At 36.1% G+C, this 25,153-nt stretch overlaps 1 protein-coding gene and 1 long non-coding RNA gene across 2 annotated transcripts in view; both read right to left on the bottom strand.

Annotated features, from left to right (window-relative positions):
• Window positions 1-1,281: 1,281 nt before the first annotated feature.
• On the bottom strand, window positions 1,282-6,756 carry LOC110452496. The gene is made up of 3 exons (XR_002463196.1): window positions 6,345-6,756; window positions 3,638-3,847; window positions 1,282-2,235 (listed from the first exon to the last, which is right to left on the bottom strand). It is a non-coding gene; the product is annotated as an uncharacterized LOC110452496 (long non-coding RNA).
• A 9,458-nt stretch (window positions 6,757-16,214) lies between these two features.
• The window catches only part of LOC110452535 (nucleolar GTP-binding protein 2-like), a 17,656-nt gene continuing 8,717 nt past the window's right edge, over window positions 16,215-25,153 (bottom strand). The window contains exons 10-14 of the mRNA XM_021501136.1: window positions 22,396-22,500; window positions 21,411-21,569; window positions 19,689-19,787; window positions 18,482-19,216; window positions 16,215-16,398 (exon numbers count right to left, since the gene is read on the bottom strand). Coding sequence (XP_021356811.1) covers window positions 16,306-16,398; window positions 18,482-19,216; window positions 19,689-19,787; window positions 21,411-21,569; window positions 22,396-22,500 — 1,191 coding nt within the window. The 3' untranslated portion in view covers window positions 16,215-16,305. The remainder of the gene's footprint in view (window positions 16,399-18,481; window positions 19,217-19,688; window positions 19,788-21,410; window positions 21,570-22,395; window positions 22,501-25,153) is intronic.

Genomic DNA, 25,153 nt, shown 5'->3' with positions numbered 1-25,153 from the left:
CCATGTTTACATTTGACCCCCGACTAGCACTTAAAGTTTACCTTAAACCCCCAGAGGGCCTGTATCGCTCACCTGAATATTTAAGCAGTCATAGCAAAATCTTCTCATTAAATATCATATTGCACTACAAATATTTCCCTTGCAAACTTTTTCGGCTCCATCTTTTGAGACTACCAGCCAAATAATATTTTTATAATATTCTATGCTTTTCGGTTTATCTTCAGCTGTTTGACATATTTTCCCCTGTGACCTTGTAAGTAGGTCAATGTCATTTTCCTTCTCAAACTTTATTAGCTCTATCCCAAAAAGCTACACGCCAAATCTTATGAATCCATTCCTTTTGGTTCTTCAGAACAAATTGTTTCAAATGTTCTTGACCTCTGTGACATTTAAAGTAGGTTGAGGTCATTTTCATTTGCAATCTTTGGTGAGCTCTATCCCAGGAAGCCACCAGCCAAATATTATAATTGTATGCCTTTCGATTATTCAGAAGAAGTCGCTTGATGTTTTTGACATATTTGACACATGTGACCTTGAAACTAGGTCAAGGTTATTTTAGTGTTGGAATCCTGTAAAATTTGCACCAACTTCGACATTTTTGTACCATGACTGAGGATCAGTCAAAAAATCCTACTGATCAGGAATTCAAAGCAAATCCTGAAAACCAAAGTTCCTTACCAAACACTCTACTGGTGACACAGTATCAAGTTTGTCCCATGTCATTAACATCTGTCATCGTGATGAGATTAAGTAGAAAAATCAATCCTTTCAACACGGCAGCCATTGGATGACCCAGTGACCTAATTTAATAGGAGGTCCAACTACAAGTCGTATTAACTAATATGCTGTAGGTCATTGTCGCTAGGGAATGTCATTCAGAATCAAAACTGTGATAAGTTGTTTTCGAAGATGACTGCCATGTTGCCATCTACAAGTCAAGTTACTACAAGTAATATGTCTCTAGGACCTGTCATTCACGAGGAATAGCAAGAACATTTTTCACAATGGCTGGCCATGGACGACTCGGTGACCTCATTTTCACCTAAGAACTACATAGTACATACTAATGTGATTTAGTTCCCTTATCTCTAGAACATTCAAAAGGAATAGCAATTAAAACCTTTTAAAGATGGCTGCCATGGCGGCCATATTGGATAACCCTGTGACATAATTTTCACCTAGAAAAAATCTGTAAGTCGTGTTGACTAGTATACAAATGTAAAACCTGTAGGTCACTTGCTTCTAAGACCTCTCAATTCAAGAGGACGAGCAATAGCAAGCTTTTCAAGATGGCTGCCATTGTGGCCATATTTAATGACCCTGTGTCCTCATTTTCACTCAGTAAAAACTACAAGTCGATTTGACTAGCATAAAACATGTATTGCACATGTCTCTAGGACCTGTCTGTCATTCAGGAGTAGTAGCAATAGCAAGTTTTTCAAATTGCATATGGCTGCCATATTTGATGACCATATGACATCATTTACAGACTTACAAATTAACAGGAATCACTTTTCCTCCAACAGAACACCTGAACATTTCCGGACTGTTTTATGTTGGATTTCACACTAATTCAGCAGTTTCCTTCTACCATAATTTCAAAATGATTATAATTCAACTAATCAACTTTGATTTCTCTTGTAGTGATAAGTTCTACATGAGTTTCATTTCTAGATGAGTGTTGGAATCCTGTAAAATTTGCACCAACTTCGACATTTTTATACCATGAACGGATTGTGTCATTGATGCAAAATTTGGCTTGAAAGTTTTTAAGCTCTGGATGTTCTTCAATACTCGTTACATCTTCTCTCATAAAAATTGTGAAATTCAAATGTAGCCAAACCAAAACAACTGCTTTGGCAAAAGACTGCTTTTGAACAAAGTCAACTGCAAATATTTTCTTAAGAAGCACATCATTTTCACAGTCATAAGCATAAAATATTAATTTTGTTGGAGTACATCCAAACGCCGGGATAGGTAGCCCTGCAAGGTGCTCGTTCTGATTAACCTGAGCAAAAGCATTGGTAATTGTTTGGGCAATTAGTTGACTTTGAAATGCATCTTTGTCTTTTTTCATTTCACCAGATTGTGTGTTATTTTCCAAATCATGCTGTTGTTCTTCTGAACCCAGTATCCAGCTGTCGGGGTCTGACTCTTCCTGTCCTAACCAAACTGTCACTGGCACAGTCCCCTGAACAAACATGTCAGCATACCCATGCCAGGTGAATTCAATTCCTGTTTAAACAAAAGATACAAGAGGTCATGATTGTGACAGTCTAATAGAAATCATGTTACATGGCTTCTTTAAGTTCATTAACAAAGCCAATAAACAGATATATGCCATTTTAATAAGACTGCTTTTTTATAAAGCATGCTTTTCACTCGGAGAGATGAACAAAATCCTATCTGCAATAGGAATTTTACCCATTGACAAAAGAGAATTTTATCCATTGACAAAACAGAATTATACCCATTGACAAAACACAATTTACCCATTAACAAAACAGAATTTTACCCATTGACAAAACAAAATTTTACCCATTGACAAAACAGAACTCATTGACAAAACAGAATTATACCCATTAACAAAACAGAATTTTACCCATTGACAAAATAAAATTTTACCCATTGACAAAACAGAATTATACCCATTGACAAAACAGAATTTTACCCATTGACAAAACAGAATTTTACCAATTGACAAAACAGAATTATACCCATCGACAAAACAGAATTTTACCCATTGACAAAACAGAATTTTACCAATTGACAAAACATAATTATACCCATTGACAAAACAAAATTTTACTCATTGACAAAACAGAATTATACCCATTGACAAAACATAATTTTACCCATTGACTTAACCCATTGACAAAACAGAATTTTACCCATTGACAAATATTTATGTTTGCATAGCACATCAGTTGATACGATTTTCATTCATGAGAAATTCAAGAAAGATAAAATGTAAAATTCTCAATATATACAACTGTATGTTATGTTGGATACCACTGACCCTTCCCGGGCAATGGCTGTTCTTTCGTTTAACAAGCATACACAATACATACGTGTACATTATTTGAACTACATGCTGAAGAAGAAAAAGTGCAACGGAATTTTTTATGAGATGAACAGATTCAAAAAATGGTTAATGTAAGTATTGAACTGCTTTCAGTTGGCATTTATAGGGAATATGAATTCCATCTGGACAAAGGCAAAACCAACATGAAGCGCACTTGAATTAGCTTTTGTCCAGTTGGCATTCATATTGCCTATAAATGCCAACTGACAGCAATTCAATGCTTAAATATCCTTTTTGATCAGTTACAAACATGTACATTAATGGAAAAATGATTCCCCTTACCTACAAATTAATCAGCTGGTGTCCCTAGATTAGAAATGAGATGAGACAGGAATATAATTTGCTAATGTGGACAAATTTTGTGTTAATTTAAACCGATGATCAAATAACAAGGGTATGTCTGTATAATTGTTGATGAAATATAGACAGATTACCAAGTTCTCTGTAGGTTACCCCAAAGGACACATAATCTTGATTAGTTTCTCAGCTTAATTTGACACCTGCAAAGGATGAAAATAGTGATCAACAGTCAGATCCACAACATGAACTCACCCAGCCCTGTAGGACCTGTCCTTAGTTGTCTACCACACCCACAGCTGCATACACTCTGTGAATCAGTCTCCGTGTGATTATCAATGTAGCAGTTTCCTTCACTCAGAGGTCCAAATAAGTGAGCATCAACAACTCTCACAACATCGGACTCAGAAAAGGTTGTGGCACCACCTTACACTTTCTCAAGTCTTTTCTGGTGGAGATTCATATCTTGAATTGAACAAGGAGAAAATTCAAAATATTTTTAGTCTTCCATTTTTCTAATTTAGTCCGAATTCTGTACATATTAATGGTCACTTGTTTATTCAGAGTTTAGTTCACAAAGGACACTATACACTTACTTTTACACATGTTCAAGTAAAACACTAAGAGTACAAAATATACAATGAAATTAGGTCATGATAAGTTGAATGTGCATGTTAAGTCGCTTTATCACACAAATGATTCATTTTACTATGTTATACGGCATGTCACTTTATCACACAACTGATTCATTTTACTATGTTCTACGGCATGTCACTTTATCACCCAACTGATCCATTTTACTATGTTATACGGCATGTCACTTTTTCACACAACTGATCCATTTTACTATGTTATATGGCATGTCACTTTATCACACAACTGATCCATTTTACTATGTTATACGTCATGTCACTTTATCACACAACTGATTCATTTTACTATGTTATACGGCATGTCACTTTATCACACAACTGATCCATTTTACTATGTTATACGGCATGTCACTTTTTCACACAACTGATCTATTTTACTTCCATGTGTCATACGGCTATGTTGCTTGATCACATAAATGATCCATTTTACTACCGTGTGTCATACCTCCATGTTGCTTTATCACATAAATTATCCATTTTACTACAGTATGTCATACGGCCATGTCACTTCATCACATAAATTATCCATTTTACTACCGTGTGTCATACCTCCATGTTGCTTTATCACATAAATTATCCATTTTACTACTGTATGTCATACGGCCATGTCACTTTATCACATAAATGATCCATTTTACTACTGTGTGTCATACAGCCATGTTGCTTCATCACATAAATGATCTATTTTACTACTGTATGTCATACGGCCATGTCATTTTATCACATAACTGATCCATTTTACTAAGTCATAAATATGGTATTACATGTGTGTGAAACTTGATCGGTCAATTGTGAATTTTCCCTAGAGAAATAAAATAATAAATCCAATGAGCCAGGTCAGTTTTCCATAGACGGTCACCCATTAATATTATTATCATTTAACATAATTGTAACTGTGGTTGGTGAATAGAAAACTTCTGGGCCCGTATTCATGAAACCGTTCTCATGCTCAAGCATAGGTTCTGTGCTCAAGCCAGCTTTCTTGTAACCCACCTAAACCATGTCAACAATCAAAAAGTTTAATATTGAAAACAGTATTTGGCTTCAAATTACTTAAATTTTTGTCCAAAACTTAAACAAAACAAAGATTTTTTAAATAATGTATAACTGGAACAAGAAATTAGACTTGAGCACAAAATCCATGCTTGAGCATGAGAACGGTTTCATAAATACGGGCCCAGAAAATTTTAAATCTTTTGTTACATATATATGTTTCTATAAATAAGAAAAACATGAATTTTTTGTTATTAAAGTTTATTTAAGGAATAACCATGATTGTTTTTGAGGTTATGCGGTATGTACCTAAAACAAGAGATCCCAGAGGGATCTTGGCACCCACCTTTGTACCATCTTCATTAGTTCTTTGTCAGTTCGATCTTGATCGAGTCATGTTAACAGTAAATGCACCTTGAGGTAACTTTTGATCTAAACTTAATACTGATGTGTATAAAAGCCAACCTTCAAAGTGAGTCTGTCATTTCACATATTTACTAGTACAGTACTTAATGTGAAATTGCAATATGAGAAAAACCTGTGTAGTCCTTCTTTTAAACCATTTTGTTTTTATGATCAGTCTCAAATTATAACATACACAATAAGGGATCAAGGGGAACCTACATATAAAATTTGAAAAAGATCCCTCCCGTACTTCCGGAGAAATAGCGATTACAAACTTTCAATATCAAAATCCAAGATGGCTGCCTGTCGGCCATGTTGTTTATCCAATCAGTCTCAAAAGTTGCCCTGCACAGCTAAGGACCAAGGGGAACTTACATATAAAATTTGAGAAAGATCCCTATGATACTTCCAGAGAAATAGCGATAACAAACTTTCAATATCAAAATCCAAGATGGCTGCCTGTCGGCCATGTTGTTTATCCGATCAGTCTCAAAAGTTGCCCTGTACAGCTAAGGACCAAGGGGAACTTACATATACAATTTGAGAAAGATCCCTCTGATACTTTCAGAGAAATAGCGATAACAAACTTTCAATATCAAAATCCAAGACGGCTGCCTGTCGGCCATGTTGTTTATCCGATCAGTCTCAAAAGTTGCCCTGCACAGCAAGGGACCAAGGGGAACCTACATATAAAATTTGAGAAAGATCCCTCTGGTACTTCTTGAGAAATACCGATAACAAGAATTGTTTACGGACAGACGACGGAACACGGACGCAGGGTGATTTGAATAGCCCACCATCAGATGATGGTGGGCTAAAAACTTGAGACGTTTTGACAGATGTCTGGTCTATATTAAATTAATAAAGCTAACCTGAAATTGCCCCGACCTGCAACTTTCACCATAACTTACCATTTAAATAAGATTGCAAACATGCATAAGCTTTCTTTTCCTCGTCACTTAATAAGTTAGGTCGTTTAGTTGATGGGATATTGTCTTCATCTTCTCGTTGTTTTTCTTGAATTAACGTAGAAAGCTTTGGAATGTCCCATATATGTTGAAAGTATAACCCGCAAGCTTTCTCTCCAGAAGGGGAAAGCTTTATGAATGTACTCAGTTTTTGTTGCGTTGTCACGAAAGCGTTTGTAAAATTGCTTCCCCCAAAAGAATTGCATGACAATATTTCCAGTGTCATCATCTCCTGTACATATTTTCTATCGTTAATAGCATCTTCCAAGACTTTCCAAGCCAGAACAGTTTCATCGCTGGATTCCTTCCTGTCAGTCGCCATTGTAAGGGGGAGATACTAATGACCGGTGACCAGAACGCCTCGAAATGAATAGACCGGCTTTGCAAGTAAGCAAAGCGGCGAGTCATATCTACGTCTGATATTATTTAAAAAAGGTTTTTTTCAGTTATATTCTGCACATTTTTAAAACATTTTTTATTTTCTTATCGTCTTTAAATACCTAACGCCATAGTATCCAAATTGGCACACTTTTTAGTGAAATATCAAGGTTCCCAAAAAATAGGGCATTTCCTGAAAACCAATTCATGATAAAAATTCTAAATTGCGTTCCGACACCACTTTAAAGGCTCTGGACATTTTATTTATATATCAAAACCGTCATATTTTATTTAAATGAAATAAAAATTTGTTTATCTGTATTGAAAACCCCCATACAATTACCCATTTCCACATTACTTAGAAAAAAAATATGACATGGAAATGGGTTATTGTCTGGGGTTTTTCAATATAAATAGTCATAACATTTTCATTTATTTTAAATATCAAAATCATCAACTATGATACGATTTCCCCGATTGACCAGTGCATTTACCATTGTAACGCGTTAGATGTGAATTTTAACGCGTTAGAAGTGACTTTTAACGCATTGGAACTGAATTTTAACACGCTTAATGCGTTAGAACTGCATTTAACGCGTTAAAATTCACTTCTAACGCGTTACTTTTTATTACGCTATATCGTTTTTGGCCCGAACCGCCACCCATATCACAGTACCCAAATCGGGACACTTCGTCTTTATTATATTTTTATTATTTGCTATATGATAAAAATAGGTTTAAAGCAGTGAGTGTTGGTTATGTTGTAGGTTTTGTATATGTTCGATTATGTTATATGTGGTGCATGTCCTGAATTCGCTAGTGTTTCTGATTGGATTATTGTTTTGGGTAGGTGAGTGTCTGTATGTGTCTTTGGATGTATAGATATGTCTGTAACTAAGGTCGTGTCCTTGACGTGTTCTGGTGTCTGCGGGGATGAGATTGTTAGTGTGTATTGCTACTTGTTGATGTATTATTTTGTAGAGAAGAATAATGCGTGTTCTTATTCTGCGTGTGTGTAGGAAAGAAGGAAAAAGTCACAAGAAATTTGCATGCTGTGCAAATATTGATTTAAAGATGCTTATATACCAATAAAACATTATATGAACTTTATTTACTGCCACTTATGGTTACAATCACAGTTTTAGTTTGTAAATAATGACGAAATATAACGTTTTAAATTGATACGCCATGCGACGTTATTGATTTTCAATATTTGTATGTGATTTTTCACAAATCTATTATTTCACAACTAATTAATGGCAGTTTGGAAAAGAAATTCATTCAGAGCGACCCTTGACTCTTAAATATTCCAAAGATATTCCATGTTCTGCTGAATACTTTTTTCATCTCCAAATATAAGCCAAAACTGGAAGGGGTGTCCTGATTTCGGTACAGCTACACCTGTTTCGTGATTACGTAGCCGGAGTTTTCATTTAAGACAGTCAACGTAACGTGTCAAACCATTATCCATAGTATGTTCACCAACAACCCATCGCCCATTAAGTACTCGACATCCATCCCGGGGATAAGTGACCATGCCATGGTAATGACAGACACCGATATCATCCCACAGGTTATCCACAAGAAACCTCGAAGATTCATTCTCTTCTCCGAAGCCAACTGGACAGACATCTACATGGATGCCATCATGCAGGCTCACAAAGAAATCCTGAAACCTGGAGCATGATCATCTAAGATGTCCAGATCCAGAAAATCTGTTCCCTGGCTTAACATATAGATCTCAGAAGACTAAAGAAAACCAGAATGCATACTCATGCCAAGAAGACCGGTAGCTGCGAAAGGTATCAGACGTCCCAGCGAGAATGCAGGAAGACCTTCAAGCATGCATGACTCCAGTACATAAACACCAGCATACAGACAGGCCTTCCCGACAACAACAGCATACAGACAGGCCTTCCCGACAACAACAGCAAGTATTTCTGGCGTAACGTCAAGTCAAGAAGACAGAACAAGACTGGGGAAGCATACCTACAGAAGATGGGACATACTTTTTGTAACAGTAAGGACAAAGCACAGATCCTGGTAGACCAGTTCCAGACATTCTTTATCATCGATGACAACAACGACTTGCCTGATATCCTACGGAGGTGCAAGAACAAGATCCTGCCGTTTACCGCAAAATCTGAAGGGATTAAGAAGCTCCCAGAGAACATCAATAACAGCAAGGCCCAATGTCCCGATATGAATCCAAACACCATACTGAAGAACTGTGATCGCCAACTGTCTCCTGCATTTCAACGCATCTTCCAATGCTCGAGCGACAGTGGCGAACTACAAGCTGACTGGCTCCTTGCTAATGTAACACCTGTTTTAAGAAGGGAGACAGTCATCAGGCAGTGAATTACAGACCGGTCTCGCTCAACTGTGTATCCTGCAAGACGATTGAGCATATCATCTTCAAGCACATCATGAACCATCTTGAAAGGAACAGGATCCTAACATCATTTAGCAACACATTTAGGCTATTCTTGCGAGACCCAGCTAGTTACTCATGAGGCAGTATGACACCTGTGCCCAGATCGATATGGCCACTTTGGACTTTTCGAAGGTCTTCGACACCATCCCCCACGACAAACTACTCCATAAGATAAACATGTACGGGTGGGATAAGTCAATGAACAACTGGCTGAGAGACTTCCTGACAAATTGCAGCATGCAGGTGGCTGTCGACGGTGAAGAGTCAAAATCAGTCCACGTGGCCTCTGGGTACTCGTCCCGATACTGTCCCTGTTCGCCTCTTCGCCGACGACTGCCTACTGTACAGGTGCATCCTGAACATGAAAGACCACCTACAACTTCAAAAGGACCTGGTTGACTTTGAGAAATCGACATATTCATGGGGTATGCGTTTCAACGACAAGAAGTTCTATATTATGATCATCAACTGCAAGTCACAACACATTCTACCAGCTTGACATCCACATCCTACAGCAAGTGCAGGAATCCCCATATATCAGAGTCACCCTTTCCGACGATCCTAGATTTGATCCACACATCACCAAGATAGTAACGAAGGCTAACTCCACTCTGTGGGTTTTGCGGCAGAACCTAAAACACTGCCTAGCTACTTGTCGAAAAACAGCGTGCATCGCCATTGTTCGATAAATCATAGAGTATAGCTCTGTGGTCTGTGACCCCTTTAGACATCGACCGACTAGAGCGCGTCCAACGCCAGGCGGCCCGATTCATTACGAGACTTCACCTCCTGGGAATCAGGGTATGTCACCCAGATGCTCCAGGACCTGGGCCTGTCCCCACTTCAAGAGGGAAAGAGAAAGTGGTTGCCAGTCATGCACTGTCAGGATAATTTAATACCAATCCAAGGAAACAGATTAGAACCAAACGGTTTACAGACTGTGTCGCAAAAAAAAAACATTATCGAAAACCAGGAAACCAACAACTCTGGGTGTTTTTAAACTACGAACTGTAACACACCTATAGTTGTCTATAAAAACTCGTTCTTTCCCGGAACGACCATCGACTGGAACCAGCTTCCAGACAACGTTGTGCGTGAAGAGTCACTCGCACGACTAAGCGCCACTAGCTATAGCAAAATCTACCTATCTATGAAGTTCTGCTCAAAATTTGCAACACACTCTATCGATTACAATGTAATCAGTGGTGATAGTATAATTTGGGTCGAGTTTTGTTTAATTATTTAAATATTATTGGACGTTGATTTTTTTTCTGCTATTTTTTAATAAGCTTACTACAATTTGACTATTAGATGACAACTTCTCCGGTTCCAGATTTTTTCTGAAATTTTCACCATAATCACTCAACATAACGTACCAAATAACATACATGTCGTAATAATAATAATGATAATAATAATTGCAGGTTCATATATACCGCTTTATCACAACCTAGTTCGTAGGTCGTCTCAAAGCGGTTCACAAATTATTTACACCTAAAGATTTTTAGTATACAACTATGCACGAAGATAGTAAAAACATGTGTGGAAGATTGATTTTTTATATTGTGCAATATTTAGCTATATAGTTAAGCTCATAATTTGGAGCAGATCCTATTTTAAACAATATGATATCAATTGATAAGGAACAATGTTATTACGATAGTTATTTTGATAAAATAGTGAACCCTGCCGTACACCTACTGTTGGGCGGTACTAAGTAGGTCATAGCACAGGCCCTGGGGACCTTTTGAATTTTAAATATATACCAATGGTAGTCTCTTAGGGTGTTTAAGGCGTTACAATTAACACCCAGGTATACTGAAAGTTAACAAAAAGCTTTTTATTTGCTAAACTTATTTCTATCCTGTGTGACTACAGTTTACAGATTGAATTATGGCTACAGTACATGTAATTTTTTTTTTTTTATTACTAAATAAAAGCAAACTTTGATTATTTTCATCCCCAATAGACATGTTTTTATGCTGGTCGTTCTGTCTTCGGATTGGTTGAAAACCAGTGATAATAACGAAACGTATCATTTTTACTGGATGAGAATAACTAATTTCCTCTCATTATATGGAACTCTATATATCAAGGCTACAGAATAAATATATCTTAAAATATAAGCAACATCATTTGTTTTTGATGAAATATGTAGTAATTTTAAGACAAAAATTCAGGAAATGTGTTTTGAAAAGTGCACTTATTCTGTTTCTATTGAATTTGAATTTATGAAAAGTCTGCTTTTATTTCAAAGATCAAGGCATTTAAAAAATGTTGTTTGAAGTATTTCATCTTGTGAATCATGGTGTCCAGTGATTTATTGTTGAATTTACAGTGAGCAACATGCTGATTTGCGAGTGTATATAACAAAATTAAGTGAGGAAATTTAAAGTAAACACATTTGGACCCGAATCTGATGGTAATATTCGTTTTTTCTCTGCTACCAACCATTTTTCCATCAAAAAAGTTCATACCGTTTTTGGACAGCTATCATTTTTTAAATTTTTATACTTAGTGAAAAGGACATTAATTTAATATTCTTGTCTTCATGAGATACATTCTTGCATCAATCTAAGAAAATACAATGACCATACATTTGTTGAGATAAACAGTGAACCCATTTTTCATGATTTCGCAGTGTGAATTGATGTTTCCTTCTGTTTTCTCACAAATACAGGTCACGACCCCTTCCTTCATTTGCTTTCACTCCATTCTAGAGGTGCCCAATCACCTTCCTCATCACCGTGACCGACATATTTACCACGTTGCTAGTTACCAATGGTGTCACAAACGTAAAATTGGATGCAGTATTATCATACCAATACCGCGAAGCACTCCATGTTCCGCTTGGGCTTGACCAACAATTGCCTGTTAAATATAATGTTCCTGGTCAGAATACAATGTGAGTGGTCTGGTTCTGTGAACATGTCTTAGCTAAGGTAAATAGAATTAACTTGTCCTGAGTTGACTGTTTGTGTAAGATAAGACTGTACATTTTGTCTTATTGGAAGCTTCATACATTTTTCATTGATTTTTTATCCGTATTTCCATCTAGATCACCACGAGAAGCAAATCCTATACTTGAGCTATTGGAGAAAATCTGTAAAACAACAGGATTTACAATGAGATAAGGATTGTATGGAGTGTAAATATTACATAACTTGGAGTGATTATCAGGGACTCGGGCAGCTATGAAGAGTTTTGCTCAGCGTCACATTTTTTTGTTGTGAATCTGAAATGACTTGGGAAATGTACGGGTCCGTTGATTGATTTGTGGTGCACCAGGGGTAATTGCAAATAGGTGCATAGAAGGAAAAGTTTTCGACAATTTGTAATTAAGGTATAATTATTAATTAAATTATTTTTTTGTTTGTTATATCAGCATTAAATAAACAAAAAAGAGTTCAATTTTTATCTATCAATGGGTACATTTCAAAGTCATATTTAGTCCAATATCCGTTTATTTATCAACAGAAAATGTATCATACCAGAGACTTATAAAGCAATGCAGTAGAATGCGCCACTCCAATTTGTCGTCAGGGGCTTAGACGTGACCTCACACTTGAAATTTATTGTTGGTACTAGCTACGTCTAGCTCTTCATCATGGTCTATATATGTATTCGGAATACTGATATTCCACCAATAGGAACTGATTTTGTGTTTACTTAGTAAAAACTGTGCCTCACAACAAAAAATCTATTATGTTACAAAGTAGATAAGTTCGTTGACGAAACTTAAAACAATTATCAGATATATTTCTTAGTTGAGCCATTTAAATTTAGGACTGATTAAAGAAAACATTATGGGAAACAGACGGCCATCTTGAATCTAGAGAGTTAGAATTCTCAAAATGTACTGGAGGGATCTTTATCAAATTTCTTGTGTAGGTTTCCCATGGTCCCCAGATATGTATTTTGAATTCATGAACTAATCAAGGGGAAAAACAATAAGGCCGAAAGGCAGCCATCTTGAATTTTGAAAGGTTAAGTTTGTTTAAATTTGCACCGTTTTCTCAGAAAGTACCGACAGGTGGCCATCTTGAATTTTTAGAGCTCCTGTTTATTTGTGAGGGAACCCAAAATGGAACAGTTTTTAAAGAAAAATATCCACATTTCCCATTTAGGTTCTAGAACACCAATTATTTTACTATAATGAAACAATATATGCATTTAGCTTTCATTTGACATATTTCTTGGGTATCACCATTGCGTGCGTCTATTTATAGACGTCATTTCGTCTAGTCAGGTTCACTTGAATTATTTAGCTTGCCGATAACCCACAATGGAACACCTGCTCTTATTATTCAGTTTATGAAAATAAATGACAGTATTTAATATATTTTGCTACATTTTGAAGAAAGTTTTCATATAAATTTTAGTTGACTATTCATAAAAAAAATCATTTTTAACAAAAACAGGTGTTAAGAAATATGTTTGGAGATATTGATGATGTCGCATCATTTTTTCTTTCTTTTTTTTTTGCTTTCAATATTTCGAGGAGTTCATGAGCAAAATGCAAGAGGTAGGCACACAAAACTCCTATTGCTTGAAACTATATGAATTTTGATTAAGAATATATACCACTCATTTGTATAACAAAATAAACATGTTGCATCAAAATGTGATGTGTCCTAACATTAGCACTATTTTTCAGAAAGAGCGATCTTTCTCAAAACTTCTCATGTAGGGTTCCCCATGGTTTTTTTTTTATTGTGCATTTTGAATTTGGAACTGATCCAAACAAATTCGCCTATCATGTAGCCATCTTGAATTTTGAGAGTTTGTTAGGGATTTTTTCTTAGAAAGTACTGGAAGAAGTTACAATGACAATTTCCATGGCATATGTGCAATCTTTGTGTCACAAAAAGGGTGGCATAATAGGATCATGCTGCCAAACTATTTCCTGACCTGCTGAAGGAACTCGGTCATCTAGTTTCAATTTTGATTTGGATCCAAAATTAACCAGACGCCAAAGGAGCATTAAGATGACGACCAGATGTATTTGGCTTTTCTTTTCAAACTTTGTAGCACCCCAAGCAAACATGCTCTGGTAAAATATCATTATCCTAATTACCTTAAATACATTTGTAATTACCTTCAAACATTGCCTTTTTGAAAACAAAAATACCTAAGAGTCCTTATATTTTACCTGTAGCTTGCGATTGCTGGCATAGAATGCTACAAGTTTGTGAAAAGAAACAAGCAAATTTATATCCCCCGTTTGCAGGACATATTGTAGGTAAACATTATTGAGGTTAGGTTTAAACATGTGAGTATAGTGCTGTTGAGACATAAAGTATAGCTTGAAACTTGAAGATTTTTTTTTATACAGAAACTGCACATAGTGATGTTTGTCATTAATCAAGGGGCCATAACTCTGCAAAATGGTAGAGTCCGATTGAAGTGGTTGTCAAACTTGGCCGAACCCTTAATGCGTTGAACCCTGTTACTAAGTTTGTAGAAAATCGGATAATATTTGCGAGAGTTAATAAACAGAAACGGCATATAATGATGTTATTGTTATTCAAGGGGCCATCACTCCGCCAAATAAAGTCAGCTGAAAGTGGTCATCGAACTTGGTCGAGCCCTTAAGGCATTTAACCATGTTACCAAGCTTGAAGAAAATCGGTTAACATTTGTTGTAGTTATTGCACGGAATCGAAGCTTGACAGATAGACGACAAACCCAAATAAATATCCCCCATGGTATGCCTACTTTCCCTCTTTTGAGCCACTAATATGTCTAGGCCTCTTATGAGCCACTTATATGTCTAGGCCTCTTAGGAGCCACTGATATGTCTATGCCTCTTATGGGCCACTAAAATGTCTAGGCCTCATATGAGCCTCTTATATGTCTAGGCCTCTTATGGGCCACTAAAATATCTAGGCCTCTTATAGACCACTAATATGTCTAGGCCTCTTATTGGCCACTAAAATGTCTAGGGCTCTTATGAGACACTAATATGTCCAGGCCCCTATTATGGGCCACTCAAATGTTTAGGCCTTTTTCAAGACTTTGGCAAGTCGCAGGTCCAGGTAAGCTTAATATGGCTTCAAGTGCCAATCATGATTTATGTACAATTATGCTTGCCTTGTATGCTGACTACTCAAATTTCTCTATCAAGTTTGATGCTATACAATATTAGTGTTTATTAAGTGAGGCTATGATCTGATTGGCTGATGGTTTCCTTATGACTACATTTGAAGGATCAATAAAATTTTAGTGAAACTTGTCTTATATGCTTAGCTTGCATAGCAATACTTTCTACCCAAGACGATGTACGGTCCCTTGCTAAAGTTTCATGTTCAGCGTATTTGTATATATTAAATGCGGATTCTGTGATCTGATTGGCTGATCGATTCCGGAATGTGTAGGAATTATTTATTTCTCATGGAACGAGCCTGGAAAACTTGGTACCTAATTTCCGCTCTCAACCTCAATGATCGTCCCAATTTGTAAATATAAGATGAGGTTGCTGCCACACGATCATAGTAATCTACTGTATACTGGTTCGCTGCATTGAAACCTTCACCTTTATCGCCCTATGTTATGAGGGCAAAATTAACACTGAGCGAAAATGGTTCCACCAGCGCAGTGAAGGCTGAAACATTTCATCTTAAGAGTGACAACAAATAACTGCTTTTCATTCCTTCATCACATGTAAATTGCAATCAGCCATTATTCCATCTAAACTGACACAGGTAACATATCAACTTCTGTGGAATCGCAATCAGCAAGTCTTTACAAATCAGTGAATAGCTGCAGAGATACCTCCTATCTCCCCGTTGGAGTGTTTGTCGACATGTTTATTCTAAACTGTCTTCATCATTCAAAGATGAAAGTAATATGTCATATTTGGTCAAGTATGCATACTCAATAGAAATATCTTTGAGAAATTGAAAGATTTGATATTTTTACTAAAACCACTGGCATGTATCACAGAACATGCAAATGCCATGATCAGTCAAGAACAATATACTACTCAAATTCAGAGATCAAAGTTAAATATTTTATAATAATTGTGATTTTAAGCACAAACAAATATTCCAATCAGTGATAGCACACTAATGATCAATCCTGCCCCTGTTACTTCCTTCGGTTTTTGTTTTTCACATTTGTTTGGGCATAAAACTGAGAGCCTATCTTCTTGGTTTTGGATTCTCTGTCTAATCGACGTCTCTGTAACACAAAACAATATCATGTTATGAGTTCTATATTTACATGGCAAGTGAAAGACTGACTTTGCTCAACACAAATAACTGATTTTTTCAAGGGTGTACATGATCTTCATTCAGTCACTTCACCAGGGCAAGAAGGCATAAAAAATGCATCTATCTTAAATGATTCAACAAGGTTGTTTTTTATGTTGAAACCGACATCAAATAGCATCTCAATGATATTCACCAGAACAAGGGGTTCATTTTTAGCACTTAGACAAAGGCAGCAAGCAAAGTGAGTTTTAGTAAGAGAAAAAGGGGACAATGTACAAATGTAGCACATCATCTGTCTTAACAATCATGATCACAGGTACTACTAAGGATAGCACAGTCTGCTATAAAAACCTATCTAAACAATCACAGGTACTACTAAGAATAGCACAGTCTGCTATAAAAACCTATCTTAACAATCACAGGTACTACTAAGAATAGCACAGTCTGCTATAAAACCCTATCTTAACAATCACAGTTACTACTAAGGATATAGCACAGCCTGCTATAAAAACCTATCTTAACAATCACAGTTACTACTAAGGATATAGCACAGCCTGCTATAAAAACCTATCTTAACAATCACAGTTACTACTAAGGATATAGCACAGCCTGCTATAAAAACCTATCTTAACAATCACAGGTACTACTAAGGATAGCACAGTCTGCTATAGAAACCTATCTTAACAATCACTGTTACTACTAAGGATAGCACAGTCTGCTATATAAACCTATCTTAACAATCACAGTTACTACTAAGGATAGCACAGTCTGCTATATAAACTTATCTTAACAATCACATGTACTTTTAAAGATAGCACAGTCTGCTATAAAAACCTATCTTAACAATCACATGTACTACTTAGGATAGCACAGTCTGCCATAGAAACCTATCTTAACAATCACAGGTACTACCAAGCATAAAGCACAGTCTGCTATAAAAACCTATCTTAACAATCACAGGTACTACTAAGGATATAGCACAGTCTGCTATAAAAACCTATCTAAACAATCACGGGTACTACTAAGGATAGCACCGTCTGCTATAAAAACCTATCTTAACAATCACAGGTACTACTAAGGATATAGCACAACCTGCTATAAAAACCTATCTGAACAATCACGGGTACTACTAAGCATAGCACCGTCTGCTATAAAAACCTATCTTAACAATCACAGGTACTACTAAGGATATAGCACAACCTGCTATAAAAACCTATCTAAACAATCACGGGTACTACTAAGGATAGCACCGTCTGCTATAAAAACCTATCTTAACAATCACTGGTACTACTAAGGATAGCACAGTTTGCTATAAAAACCTATCTTAACAATCACAGGTACTACTAAAGATAGCACAGTCTGCTATAAAAACCTATCTTAACAATCACGGGTACTACTAAGGATAGCACAGTCTGCTATAAAAAGCTATCTTATAACAATCACAGGTACTACTAAGGATATAGCACAACCTGCTATAAAAACCTATCAAACAATCACGGGTACTACTAAGAATAGCACAGTCTGCTATAAAAACCTATCTTAACAATCACATGTACTACTAAGGATAGCTCAGTCTGCTATATAAACCTATCTTAACAATCACAGGTACTACTAAGGATAGCACAGTCTGCTATAAAAACCTATCTTAACAATTACATGTGTAGCTGTGTACTCATATACACCTGCCAAGTCACCTACATTTGCATGTGGTCAACTAGCCTGAGTTAATAATTTCCTCTGGCCCCGACACCAGACTTTTACAATATGGGTATCACGGCCAGAGGATACGCAGGGTTCTTGTCAACCTGAAAATGAACTTTATGACCTGCACTGATCGTATTTTGAATCTCCTGCATTTACATGTTTTAATATACAAACTGGAACTAGAACCTACCTAACAAATTTTAATGTCATAAATTCAAATGCAAATTTCGATTTCCACATTTAAGACAGTGAAAGTAATACAGCCCAAAAATCAGAACTATAAAATAAAAGTAAGAGTTATTTATAAGACCCAGCTAAACCAGGTTATTTTGTTACTTGTGACATACCTGTTTACTATTTAGTTTCTGCTTCTTTGGCGAGTCCTCTTCCTCGTCAATCTCTGTGACAACAAACTTGCCACTTCTGCTCTGCTTAACCATTTCCGGCTTCCTTTTGCGCGTTTGTGTGAGGGACCCTGTTTTATCGTCACACTCTACATCAAATCTGACTTTCTTTGTACTGTTCTTCCCCAGTGACTGAGAACCATTCTCCCCAATGTCCTTGACCTTATCACAAGAGTCAGTATCGTTCACACCTATGTCCAGTACCTCACACTGCTCATCATTCACAAAATCCTTCATACATTTTTTCATTTCATTGCTGTGTTTTATGCTGTTTTCCCTACACTTTTCTTGTTTAGTGACTAAATCACTGGTTGTCTCAGAGTTGTCCTTTTTATTCTTTTCATCATCCTCTCTGTTCTCTGCATCTACCTCCTCCTCTTCTTCTTCCTCAGATTCGGAAACCTCAGAATCATCCCCCTCCAATGTGTCCAGTTCCAATTTTTTTATGTCTTCAGCTATGAAAGTAGGGGCCACATTAATTTTACTGAGGTCTTGTCGTACCTTTGGTATCACTACCTTTTTCACCTTTGCCTCCCCAATGGTCTCTGTTGCTTCTATATCCTTGGACTCAGTTGTCTCCTCTTGTTTTGCTTGTACCTTTGCAGCTTCATCAGCACTTTGCCCTTGCTCAACTGCGTTTCCAGTCTGTTGTTCTGTACTACTGATGCTGCTCTCACCCTTGAAAGAAAATCAACAATTTGATTGAATGTGTTTAGTTGTGTGTATCGTGATGTAGAAGTTATAAATAAAATACCATCACTTTCTTCCTTGTATCATTGTGAGATTCTTCTTTAGAGTTGGAATTACCAGGTATCTAGTTATAAGAATATGTTTACAGATAGATGTGATGGGTTTGGAATTAAGAGACAACAAGGATGTGTAAAAAGAAAAAATGAACACTACTACAATAGCCGACAATTAAACATATAAGAGGACCATGGGCCTGATCTTATCAATCACCTGAGACACTGCATTACAGTACATGTAGATGTACAAAGGATATATATGATGATTCCTGCCAAATCGGAATGAAATCAATCTGTTCTTAAAAGAGAAATAAAAGAAGTGAAAAATTTCTACATGACACTACTGGTGACCTCAAACATGGCACTAATTGTCCCCCAAACCATCGTCAAGTGAAGACACCTACCTCCTCGCTGCCAGGCGGCCGTACAAAGTAGGGAATCTTCCCTCTCTGCCAGTCATTCAGAACCATTTTAGCCATGGTGCTGAAGTCTGGTTCTCCACCCTGATAAGGACACATAAACACTGTATAGATACACATTGTACATCATACAATATTACATGACACACATTTCCCTACACCCTGATAAGGACACATAAATATTGTATATAGATACACATTGTACATCATATAATATTACATGACACACATTTCCCTACACCCTGATAAGGACACATAAACACTGCATAGATACACATTGTACATCATACAATATTACATGAAACACATTTCCCTACACCCTCATTGGCTGAATCATAATGACGTTGAGGTCGATGATTTGTGAATATTAACTTGGTGTTACCATTTTTAGAAACAGCAGGTCAATATTCACTTGATGACGTCATTTCAACTGTTACGTCATAACATTTACATTTCCACTGCAAAGAGCCAAGATGTTTCTATTGGGCCTAATGTATGTTATTTCCGTATAACATACATTGGGCCATTGTGAAGTCGCTACGCTTATGACGTCATAACTGTAACGTTGGAGATTGCACTGCTCCACTGTCAACTGGTGGCTGTTCTGTGTATGGATTTACCCTGACGTTGAAATGCGTTCAGACTAATATTATGTCTATATTTTTGTGTAAACTGTAAGTTGATCAACATAAAATGTAAATATAAGTATTGGATGACATATTTTTGATATGCATTGGTGTGTAACATACATTGGCTTACCTAATTAAACATGGAGCGCGCAATATATAGGTAAGCAAATGTATGTTACACACCAATGCATGTCAAAAATATGACAACCAATCCTGAAATGCTCTCCGACACATTCTTGCTTCATGATTAAAGCTTTATTTAGCGTCTATATATATATGGTTATTTGGACCTGAGAAAATGATATCAACATCCACTTCATCTCGGTCACATCACTTTATGACATCACTTCAAATTTGTTACACAATTTGATATATATTATAACAATAAAGGACTTTTATCACGGTGAATATGTGGTTATACGGACCTGAAACAGTAATATTAACCTTAACTTCATCTCGTTCAATATTGCTTTGTCCGGTTATTTGACCACACGTTCACCAAAACAAAAGTCCACAAATACATTGTACATATATACATAAACACAGTACATACATACATAAACACAGTACATACATACATAAACACAGTATATACATACATAAACAGTGCATACATACATAAACACAGTATATACATACATACACACAGTGCATACATAAACACAGTATATACATACATAAACACAGTATATACATACATAAACACAGTATATATGTATATAAATATTGTACATAGGTCAAAAGTACATAAAAAGCTTAATCAAAACCATATTTTTATCTGATAAAGTTAATTTACCTAAAAATGACATAACTGCCAACCAATTCTCCATGAAACAATATGGAGTTTTCTCTTCTGACATCTGTATGCAGTGAAAAGTTAACCATATTGTGAAATATCATTTGTTTTGAGCAACAATACTGAAACCATTTTGCCTGCACTCAGTTATTTTGAAAACAATCTTCAAGTCAACCAAGTCCATATATTGTGTCATCCTTGATACCTCAAGGAGACACTAACAGAATCCCCCTTACCTTTCTCACACTTATATTCATTCTAACTAGACTTATCACTACTTACCTTGAGTAGTTTTCCACACTTTTTGGCAAGTTGCTCGAGAAAGTTCTCAGCGCTGGTCCATTCCTGTACCTTATAGGTCTGTTTTATGTAATCTTTCTTCACACGTTTTAACAAATCAGAGATGTAGTCCTCTGGTGTCTTCACCATTTCTACACGCACCTGCGCAGTCGACAAAGACAGATTACATATCTACAGGTACTTTATCAAATGACTGAGTGAAGTGTAAAACTGAGATCAAGTTTGCATCTCTTATATGTCTCTAGCCAACCCTAGGTTTTGTATAAAAGAAAATCAAAATATAAAAACCACACTGAATGAACTGATGTTTCCTGCTACCACAGCGAATTATTATGGAAGCAAAGTGACAATATCATGGCTCATTTTCATATTTAAAATTATGGAAGCAACGTGCAATATCATGACTCATTTTCATATTTGAAATTATGGAAGCAACGTGCAATATCATGGCTCATTTTCATATTTGAAATTATGGAAGCAAAGTGACAATATCATGGCTCATTTTCATATTTGAAATTATGGAAGCAAAGTGACAATATCATGGCTCATTTTCATATTTGAAATTATGGAAGCAAAGTGCAATATCATGGCTCATTTTCATATTTTAAATTATGGAAGCAACGTGCAATATCATAGCTAATTTTCATATTTGAAATGCCTAAGTACTGCTACCTAAACTGACCTTGTTATCACAGGGGCATGGATCGCTTTACTTGTAATATTGAAAAATAGGGGTCTCCTCTCCTAAAAAATATTTGTAGTAGAGGAGACCCCTATTTTTTAATATTACAAGTAAAGCGATCCATGCCCCTGTGCTTGTTATCATAATCTTGGTTTTTAACATTTCAGGTGGGAAGATAAACATATGAATGGACTTAAAAATGTAATATTTTTGCCCAACATGACTATAAATACAACAGCTAGTAGCATTTAACAGTGTATGCCATCCATTCCCACAGCTACTTACAATTCCTTTGAGGACAAAATCAGATTTGGAATCTGCTGAAGGATACACCACACCTGGACAGTCGACCAGGTAAATCCTCCTCATAAGCGTCACATACTGCCACACCTGAAAAATACAGCCAGAAAATGGACAATTCAGATGTAATTTGCAATGAAAGAAATATCCACCAACTTCTGAAATAAAGTTTATATGCCTACAGATACATGTATCTCAATATGTACAGTGGGTGGGTCCAAGGGGGCTTTTCTGGGCTGCAGCAACCTTTTTTTCACTACATGTATTTTCACATTTTTATCACTTAGAAACACCCTCTACTAGAAATTTTAGAACAACCTCACCAGATTGATCTCTGAAGCAATCTTGATCATGTTAACTACATGTATGTTAGTTTTCAACTTATGTTTTCTGTACACCTGTTGGTATGTTGAGTCCAGGCACTATCTTAGTCAAGGTGAAGACTATTCCAGATGTAAACTAGAAATTGTTTGCTAACAATTTGACGGGCTTTTCACTGCAAGTACTGATTTGGTCTTCTAATAATAACCTGTGCAAGTCAACAGTAGCTGGCTGCGTAGTGGGGGATTCCCCGAGTGCGAAATGATGTCATAAAAAGAACGGATAAATATAGGCAGCCAATGGGCTTAGTTGTAGACGAAGGTAGTCCGTAAAAGGCATATAGTCCGTCCACTATGTACATGAGGATGGTGAATTGAAATAGCTGTCTATATCGGTTGGGTTTGCCACGCCAAAGAAAGGCTGATGTTTACCCACCGCAGGAGAGATGTAAACTGTCCATATTTTTAAGATTGGGAGTGCGTAGTAATCCATGTAGTATTACCAGCGTGTATTACCGGTAGATGTTTTGATAAAAATCAAAGTACTGAGAGTACTGAAAGCATGTTACAATCGCACAAAAATGAAAACGGTTTTTGACTTTCGCCTTTGAAATTATATTTAGAGTAGGTCAAGGTCATTCATTTGCACACACGTTAAAGCCCTTCATTCAAGCATGCTTCTTTGCCAAACATCGTTACCCTGGAATAATTGGTGATTCAGAAATGGTCGTTTCAATATTTTTTACATATATGACCTCTGTGACCTTGAAAGTCATTTAAGGTCAATCATTTTTTCAAACTTGATAGTCAATCATCTGACCATGTTAATGTATTAAATAGTAGGACTCTAGGCCTTGTAGAACTTTAGAAGAAGTTTTTTGAAGTCATTATCTTGAAATAGCACATATGAAGTTTTTGACCTTGATTGTGACCTTGATTGTGACCTTGATAGTTGATTAATGTCAACCATTTTTTTCAAACCTGATACCCCGACATCTCTGAATCTTTATTATTAAATATCAAAACTCTAGACCTTGTGGAACTTAAGAAGAAGATTTTTCAAGGTTGGTACCCAATATAGTGCATTTTAACTTTGACCCCTGCCTGAAACCGGAAATTGACATTTTTTGTTAAAACAGTATGAAAGAAAAAGTTTGCCCTTGGCTATCTCTATATGATATCTAAAGATCAACCTCGTGTTTGATATTGTTAACGAAATATATTGGTAAAGGCTGTTAACCAATCAGAGTTCGTAAAGGCCATCTTGGAATATTAATTGCTCCAAAAAGTAACATACGTTCGTAAGGATTAATATTGCAATGGCAGAATTGGAGAAGAAGATCGTTGAAGTTTTAACATATTGTCAGCATTTTAAAAGATCAAAGGAAATATTCAAAATGGCGTACAACGTTAACGGTAAATGTTACAGAAAAACTAAAGGCAACGAATTCATCGGAATGACATTCTTCATCAATCTATTGAAGAATTTTTCAAAAAAAATGAAAAAAGGAATGTTTTTAAAAAAAATGGTGAACTTTCAACCCAAAGGCACACTTTTTAATTTGAAATATATTGTATGAACACGTAGTGAGAAAAAGTTAGATATGGAAATTATCTACAAATAATTCACTTTCACAAATTCTGTACAATCAACGGTTTTTGAGTTATAGCGGTTTTAAAGATTTTACCCTATGACGTCATGGCGGCCATTTTGTTTTTTGGATGAAGTTGAAAATGTTACCAAATGTTAGAAGACATCTAGGGAAACTTTTCCCGTTACAACTAAGCGAAATATTTGTCATTGATATTGGAGTAAAACAAGTTTTAATATATTGCGAAATTTTTAAAAGATCAAAGGAAATATTTCAAAATGATGTACAACCTTAACGGTAAATGTTACAGAAAAACTTAAGACATCAGTTTCATCGGAACGATATCCTCCATCGATCTGTAGAAGTATTTTTCAAAAACAATGAAAATTGAATGTTTTTAAAAAAATGGTGACCTTTGACCAAATAGAGAGCTTTTTTATTTGAAATATTTTGTATTAACATGTAATGAAAAACAAGAGGCCCATGGGCCTTAACGGTCACCTGAGTCTATAGTATTTATTTTTGTTGTTGAAATATGTACCAATTTGAGTAAAAAATAGTATAATGTTAACTTAACTTTGTCAGGACCATGAGCTGATCATTCCTAGACAAATTTTAAGTGAGATCGGCCTATTAGAACTTAGTAGCAAAATAGCGGCCATGGCAGCCAAATTGTATTTCTGATTGACCCGAAAAATAACAACACTTTGTCAGGACCATGATTCGATCATTCCTACAAAGTTTCAGTTCAATCGGCCAAGTAGATCTTTACTTTAAGTTTGAAATAGTTTTCCAAAATGGCAGCCGTGGTGGCCATATTGGATTTCTGAT

This window comes from Mizuhopecten yessoensis, unplaced genomic scaffold, assembly GCF_002113885.1.
Source record: "Mizuhopecten yessoensis strain PY_sf001 unplaced genomic scaffold, ASM211388v2 scaffold6719, whole genome shotgun sequence".
Taxonomy (NCBI): domain Eukaryota; kingdom Metazoa; phylum Mollusca; class Bivalvia; order Pectinida; family Pectinidae; genus Mizuhopecten; species Mizuhopecten yessoensis.
This window is presented reverse-complemented; position numbering and strand designations above follow the sequence as displayed.